Source organism: Zeus faber, assembly GCF_960531495.2.
Source record: "Zeus faber genome assembly, chromosome: 13".
NCBI lineage: Eukaryota > Metazoa > Chordata > Actinopteri > Zeiformes > Zeidae > Zeus > Zeus faber.
In genome coordinates, this window is record NC_137198.1 from 5,693,007 (window position 1) to 5,700,870 (window position 7,864).

At 50.0% G+C, this 7,864-nt stretch overlaps 1 protein-coding gene across 9 annotated transcripts in view; it reads right to left on the minus strand.

Annotated features, from left to right (window-relative positions):
- Nucleotides 1-7,864, minus strand: part of trim9 (tripartite motif containing 9) — a gene marked incomplete at its 5' end in the record, with an annotated part of 36,417 nt that overhangs the window by 6,593 nt on the left and 21,960 nt on the right. For 6 of the 9 annotated variants that reach the window (XM_080011732.1, XM_080011729.1, XM_080011730.1 and 3 more), the window contains 3 exons: nucleotides 1,493-1,638; nucleotides 2,367-2,520; nucleotides 2,652-2,762. In XM_080011732.1, coding sequence (XP_079867858.1) covers nucleotides 1,493-1,638; nucleotides 2,367-2,520; nucleotides 2,652-2,762 — 411 coding nt within the window. The remainder of the gene's footprint in view (nucleotides 1-1,492; nucleotides 1,639-2,366; nucleotides 2,521-2,651; nucleotides 2,763-7,864) is intronic. The other 3 variants (XM_080011734.1, XM_080011733.1, XM_080011731.1) reach the window with 1 other exon arrangement.

The window sequence follows — 7,864 nt, forward strand, 5'->3', positions numbered from 1 at the left end:
GGTGGCTTGCTGCAGCCTGGGGAGGTGACGGTGGATCTCGGGGCGTTCTGACCCTCTGCTGGACGGAGGTAAAGGTTCCCGAGGGCAAAGTGGGGTATAGGTACAAATGCTGTACGTACTCTTCCTCTATCCTTCATGCAGTAAGTATGCACCTTCTCACGTTTGTTATGGCCAGATAGTGTGCGTGGAAAGATTTGAGTTTTTATTATTGTTTTGCTGTTCTATTGGGTCCTTCTCGTGTTTTTTTTGCGCGTCCCACCGTTCTTATTGTTCACGTTATCGTGCCTTTTGCTGGACTATAAAGAACCGATCAGCCGACGGTCAGGACGTGTCCTCAATGAAAAGCGTGACTCTGGCGGTGAGGGCAGAGATGGAAAAAAAAAAAAGGTTTAAGTTCCTGGATAAATTCTGAAGGAGAAGGGGGCTCTTTAACGGAACGCCGTCGTGGACCCCCCCCCTCCCTGACATGATATGCCTTGCTTGGGGTTGCCGCTCTAACAAAGCAGAGCTCCTCGCTAAAGGGAGGGCGGGGGAGGGTCCGAGGGGCACGGGTTACACCGCTGGGGGGGGGGGCTTCGATCCAAGACCACACTTCCCGTGGGATCAACCCCCTGAAAGCTGCACCACAGCTCCTGCTCCGAGTCAGAGCCTCTCAGTGCCCCGCAGAGTCACACGACCCCGCTCCAAGGTGAACTACAGCCCCCCCTTGCACGCACGCACACGCGCGCGTGCACACACACACACACACACACACACACAGAGGGAGTTCGGTGACAATGCCCTGCTTTGACGTTTGTTCCGAACGGCGCTGCCGTCTCCCCCCGGCAGCGACTGAAGGAGTCTTTGCTGGAGACAAGCGTGGGGGGGGTCGTGTAAAAGGTGAAACGGTTGCTGTTACCTCCACCGCATCCGTCACGCATTACATGTTTGTGTTTGCAATCTAAATGCAAATGCAACGAGGGGTTACAACTCCGGCGAGGGTTTTACTTCAAATAAATCAACTGTGTCCCGCCCTCGCAAGCAGCCGCATCCCGGGTCCAGGGCAGGACGCCCGGGCGCAGTGCGCTGACGCGCGGGGCTGCAGAAGAAGTGAAATGCGACCCCGTTTCGTCACGACGAGGGCCGTCAATTTTGATACGAGTGCGCGGACGCCCATTTTGATATGTTCAAAATCGGAGAAGATCTTTATTGTGAGGTTGTGATTTCGAGACGGTCGAGACGGTGAAACCAGGGCCCAAACAGTCATGATCGCGCAATCTCGGAGGGTACTGACATAATAACGGTGACGGTGAACCGTAAATCGATTTGCTGGGGACCCCCCCGTCCCACCACCACCCCACCCCCCGGGAACCTCTCGTCCTGGCGGCCGCGCGCCCGTCACTCCGCGGCAAACATCGTCCGCCGAACATGACCAATGCAAATTACCGTACGGCCGCGGTGAAATGAGACGCCTCAGCCGGGCGGAAGAAAGAGGCGGAGGGGGAAAACGCACCCTGAACTGTCCTCCGCCGCCGTCGTCCAGCTCCAGGATGTACCCGTCCACGGCCACGGTGGAGAGCGGAGGCTGTTTCCATGACAGCGTGGCACTGTTGTTCTGGGTGCAGCACTCCTCCAGCTGGAGCATGGGAGCGGCGGGGACTGCGGGAGGGGAGCGCTGAGCGTCACTCCGAGATAGAGGAGAGGCACGTACACGCACGCACACACGCACGCACGCATGCACACACCCCGATGCATAGGAGGACCTGCTTCCGTCTTTTGATTTATAGGTTCCCACCTACAAAATTCATCACCAAGGCGTTTAGAATTTGTTTTCCATCCTCGCGTTTCCTAAAAACGTTCGGAATCGTTACCGAGTTCAGTGATGAACTTCAACTCGAACTTGATGTGAAACCACAGAGTAAATATTTCACTCGCCGTTCTCTGGTCACGTTTGTCAGTTGTCACCAGTCAAATAAGTGGTTGGTGTGAAGACACAGGAGTGGATATGGATAGAAGTACTTGCTTCTTTCTTTTTTTGTACTTTAAAATGTGATAGACCAGGGGTTCTACTCACAGTCACTTAGAACGTAGTTTAATAGGTTACTTTGGACAAATGACAAGTTTCAACTCAGCTAAAGGGTAAGTATTTTAATATTGAGAACATTGGTCTTATTTGTAAACAGTAAAAATGTTCATTCCTGTATATTGTCAGAATACAGTCTTCACTAGTAACGGCGCCTATGGAGCGTTCCACCCAGGGCTGGACTAAAGGGATGTCATTGGTATTTAAGCATTAATACCAGAATCAATATTATATTTATAACCCAACATTCTCACACACACATTTCAGTCTAAGAAAAGACAAAGCCAAGGCTTTGACCTCTCACCTTTCATCTGAACAAAGTCCAGCTGGTGGATGGTCTGCAGGAGGGGTCCGCTGTCCAGCGTCAGGTCGAAGTCGCTGGTCATGCGTGGGGTGAGAGTCCCCTTCCCCCACTGGCTCTCCGTCATGTGGACCCGCCGGATCAGGGCGTCCGAGATCTGGAGGCAGCATTTTTTTTTAATATATTTTATATGTATTTTTGTTATATTCAAATGTTTTTATTTGTTTATTTTAATCATGCGTTGTGTCTCAAAGGCACATGTGTGAATTGAGCTGTATTGTCACGGACCTGCAGGAAGCCGCTGGGGTCATTCTCCTTGATGACCTCCAGACAGTACTCCATCAGCCCCGTGGTCTGACGGAGCTTCACCGTGCAGTGGGAGATCTGGTCCCGGACCACCTGCAGACGGAGTGGAGATATGGTCGACCAGGTATTCATATCCTACTGTGTACCCGAGTGTACATTCCGTGAGAAAACATTGTTTTCTTAAGCGTTTTTTTTCCACTTGAAAAAAAACCTATTTACTATTGTAGTAAAAGTGCCCTGAAATAGAGAAACTCAAGGAAAGTAGAAATACCTCTATAGTCCAATTATGGATTTTGAATCAGGTATGGAAGTACTGAATGTTAGAATTTTATTCCCAATTTTATTCTTCCATACTGCCTGCGTCAGCTACACATCACGTGGACACGTCAGGAGAACTGATACTGATTCACAAAGACACCGATTTACTGCTCACAGTTGTAATCTATCTCTGAACAACAATTCCACTCCCACTAGATGCTCTGATGCATTACACTGATGCATTACACGTTGCACAGCCGACAAATTCCGACGGATGAATGCCGACCTGGCAGGATTGATTTTCCCGCTTTTTGCGTTCTCGCCGGGAATGGCGGACCCCGCCACCAGCAATGGAAGCAGCATGTAGAGGAGCACGTGCATAACGCAAATACATTGAATGGCGTGTGTGGTGTTGGGACGGCGTCGGGAGCAGCCACACCTGACCTGGGTCTTGGTGATTGGGATCAGGGCGGCTGCACGCCTGTTGCTCCTTGGTCGGTCTGACGAGCAGCAGGTTAAAGCCCCCATCCCCGCACACACGCAGGAGAGGAGCCCGTGTCATGACATGTTCAATCTGCTCCTGGGCTAATTCCAGCTAGCCCACTGTCTACAATAAAACCGGTGTTTACAACCCCCGTCGTCTGTGCCGGAGGGCGTAAAAGTGTGACGTTTTCGACAAAATAATGTGATGGATTTCCACTTTGGATGAACCCGCTGCGAAGATTTCCTTCAAGACCGACGTATTGATTCCAGGCGTGCTCGACCTGGAGGAAATGCCAGACAGACCGAAGCACGGGGACCGTTATAATCGCTTTCCATTCATCTGTTTTTTTTCCTCGGCCCTGGTAATCAATGTTGTCCACTACATGAAGGAATTCCACAAGGGGCACACGGTGTTGAAAACACTTGTTACGCGCGGGGCTGTAGCGGGCTATCGGTGGACATCGTGCCGGGAGTCGCAAATACAGTTAATTGTGAGAGGAATGTGTGGGTACCGAAAAAAAAAAAAAAAAGAACAACAATCCAAGACACTCGAGGCCTTTATCGAGATGGCACCGTGCAATATCATGTATCACGCCAGTAAGCGCCGTACAGGGCTCAGGAGCGACGCCGACGCCGATAACGACACTGCAAAAATTGAGCGACCGACTCGCTGAGAACTGGTTGACAAGTGGACAGATTGGACGGACAGGAGGACGAGTGTCGATGACGTCGATCCGGGGAGAGTGACATTTTTATTTTTTTTATTTTTTTTCGCACCGCTCCTTGAGTCATCGCCGGCGTCGCTGGACGCTGGACGCCGGCGCCAGATTGATCCAAAGATGGCTCCGCGTCGCAGGAGGGGGCGGTGTCGGAGCGGCAGCGTTGTCTCCGAAATGGATCTCCACCACCGCCACCGCCACGGAGAAGTGGAACGTGAATGCGTACATACCCCCATGAACCAACCCCCCACCGCCCCCCTTCCCCGTGAACCGTTTCCATGCCGTCCTCATATCTTGCAAATACAAATACATAACGAGCTCTTCATTTCAAGCACCTCGAGATCTAATGTGAGCCCCCCTCCAAGGCCGTGAAAGCTTTGATTTACAACATTCCTCCCTGTTTGATTCCTCCCTCTGATTTCCAACTCAGTCATCTTAACTGCCGACGGCGTCCAAGGGTCCTCCTCTCCGCGCCGACTAATGCTGGGCCAGGGGGGGTTGCTAGGCAACAGCAGCTTCAAGGCCTCCATCCGAGAGAGAGAGAGAAAAAAAAAAAAAAAAAAAAAGGGGTTTCCGAGGCGGCGGCGGCGGCGAGGAGAACCTCCCCGTTCTGCCGGAGAAGCCGCTGAAACGAGTGGAAAGCTGAGGAGCGGGGACCCTTGTGTACCGCGCCCCCTCCTCCCCGGGGGACAAAGGCGGTTGTAGAAAAGCTTCGCAGCTGGAGTCACACCAAAATAAGAGCGCGGGGAAATTAATTAAAGGAGTGAGTGAAGATTTCTTAATGGATGCCTTTGAATGAATTAAATTAAGGTAAGATGCAAATGCACTGGTGGTTAAATAAGTTAAGATTTCAACATCTGTACATAGAAGTCAGTCTAACTTTTACCCTTTTAAACTCCAGACCGGCTAAAAGACGATTTTCGAGGCGCGCGAGCGGCGCGCTACCGACAGGTGGGGACGCGGCGGTTCAGCTCCGGCACAGATAACTGGATTGAGATCATTAGTGCTTTTGTCACAGACCAAAATCAATTTCGATTAGATGTAGACGGAGAGACGTCACCACGACCGCGTCGCCCGCAGCGACACAAAAGCAGGGTCCGGGTACATGCCCCGCAAAACGTGACAATTGATCGGTCTGGTGTCCTTTGCTTAAAATCTGCTATCTACCATGTGCAATGACGCTTACGAATATAAAGCCAGGGCTCCATAATATCGGTTGCCCAGTTGCCACGGGCAACCAGATTAACAACCATTGTTGCAACTGTTGAAAAAAAAAAAAGAAAAGCATGCTAAATCTGCTTAAGAAGAGGAGACGTTTCCCTCCGGATCGCCGCCAAATTGAAACCGAAATCAACTTAAAACGAACCTAAAAGTGCCCGAACACCACGGAACTGCATCGGATCCATTTCATTGAAATGAACACGAGGGGAGGAAACGCAATTCAATCCGGGAGTGAAACTGGGAAATGTAATGGTGGGAGAGAGAGAGAGAGAGAGAGAGAGAGAGAGAGAGGAAGAAGTAATGGAATGAGAGGAAGAGGAGCAAGCACACACACACACACACACACACACACACAAATACACACACACACACACACACACACACAAATACACAGACACACACAGAACTGAGAGGACAGTGCTCGCGGTGGAAGTGGGCCATGGGCTTTGTGCCGGTAGGTGAACAGAGTTTTCACATTTCGTTTCTGTGGCTGTGACGGTGATAAAGCATGTTATCACAACAACACCATTACACTGCACAGCTCAAAACATCTGGGGGAAAAAAACAACACAAAAAAACCCCCCAACAAAACAAAAAATATCCAGTGTATTTAAATGCGACCTGGCTGGGTCGCACTGACGAACCTGTCGTGAGCGTCGGTCGCTCCCAGCCCGCCGCGTCCACATTGAGGTTGGGTGGTGGGACGCGGTTTATTTTTCACGTAGATTTAATTTTGTAAGTAAGTAGGTAAGTTAGGGTGACGGGTTTACTTTTAATGAAGCACTTTGTCGGTTATTGTTAACATTTTAAACATGTTTTTAAGTATGGCGGTTACCGGTGCTTCATTGGCCCATGTGTTCAACCAGTCACCGAAGACGTACGTCACTAAATATTGCGTAATTTAGTCTCCCGTTAAGTTGTAGGATATCAAACCCAAACTGCACTCGCGGTTCATACGCTTTATAAGGATCCAGACCTTTGTCTCCGTCCCCCTTCCTTTATGCAATCTAAAGTTGTATTTTTTCTCTCTCCAGGAAGCTCAACAACAAACAACAACATTTGTTGTCTGTGCGGAGCAGCCACTGGAAAACCGGCCCCAGAGATGATTTCGGGCTCCCTGCCTAAAACCTCTGAAAACACAATTTTAATTTAGATAATCATTTTCGCGTCAAAGGATTTAAAGTCACGTTGCGTGCGTCGGTGCCGTGAATCATGCGCCGCCCACGTCCATAAATAACTCACAGGCTTTATCCACCCGAGTCAATACCTGAAAATGGAAGATGAGTGGGGAGGAAGGCATTTGGGAGGCATCTACATGAACAAATATAATTGGCATCTGTAATGTCATTGATGTACTGTAATGTTGTCATCGCTTCATAAAAATACTTCTCTCTTCTGAGTCTCTCGTTGGGTTCGGGCTTCTGGTTTAAACTGCACTTTAACATTTTATACCTGAGATTTTATTATCGCATTTTATAACTGTTTTGACGCTTTTATTCTTCTTTGCTTTTCGTGAAACGCCCTTCATGCCTTATGCGATGCGTCATGAAGTCCCCAAAATGTGTGAAATGTCCTGTCGAAATAAACCTGCCCGACAAACCTACAACAGGAAGAGCAGGCGTCCAAAAAACGCCGGGAAGTAAACTCCAGGGAGAATACAAGGTGCTACTGGTGGGGGCGGGGGGGGGGGGGGGGGGTTAAACGGGGGAAAAAAAGAGGCGACAAAGGTGTTGCAGAACGAGGAAGGAAGGAAGGAAGGAAGGAAGGAAGGAAGGAAGGAACCCTGTGCGGTGATATACTTCTCAACTCAGCTCAACAGCTTTATTTGTCCCCAAGGGGGAGATTGCAGCGCAGCCAGGATATGAAACGACACAGCGGGACAAAAGATGATATTGATGCACGTGCAGCGGCCCAGAAGGAGGAAAGTACAAAACGCCCAAAAGAGGGTGCGGCTTCGGGCCGCGCGGCTGTGCCAGATGTGTGAAATGTAATAAACGTTCACGTTCATGTTGTGTTTTAAGTTGATGTGCCCTGATTCAAAAAAACAAAACAAACATAAAAAGGCTTTTATCCATTGTCCTTTAAGCCGTGTCCTTTCCAGGACGCAAAGGTGGTTTTCAAGCGTCTCACGTCTTTTTACGTTTCATCTGTCGTCTGGACTTTCTTCTGTTTGTTTTCATTTGACGACTGATTCTATTCGATGTATTTAATTTGCTTCGTTTGTTGTTGTGTGGTTTAACTATAGTGACTCGGAATGTGCGTCTTCTAATACTGTGAATCAACAGTGAGAGAGGGGGGGGGGGGGGATAGAGAGGGAGAGGGGGGGGGAGCGAGAGGGGGGAGAGAGAGGGGAGGGGAGGGAGAGAGGGAGAAAGAGGGAGAGGAAGAGGGAGAGGGGGAGAGAGAGTGAGAGCGAGAGGGGGAGAGGGAGAGAGGGAGAGGGTGAGAGAGAGGGGAGGAGGGGGGGAGAGGGACAGAGAGAGAGAGAGAGAGGGAGAGAAGGAGAAAGAGAGA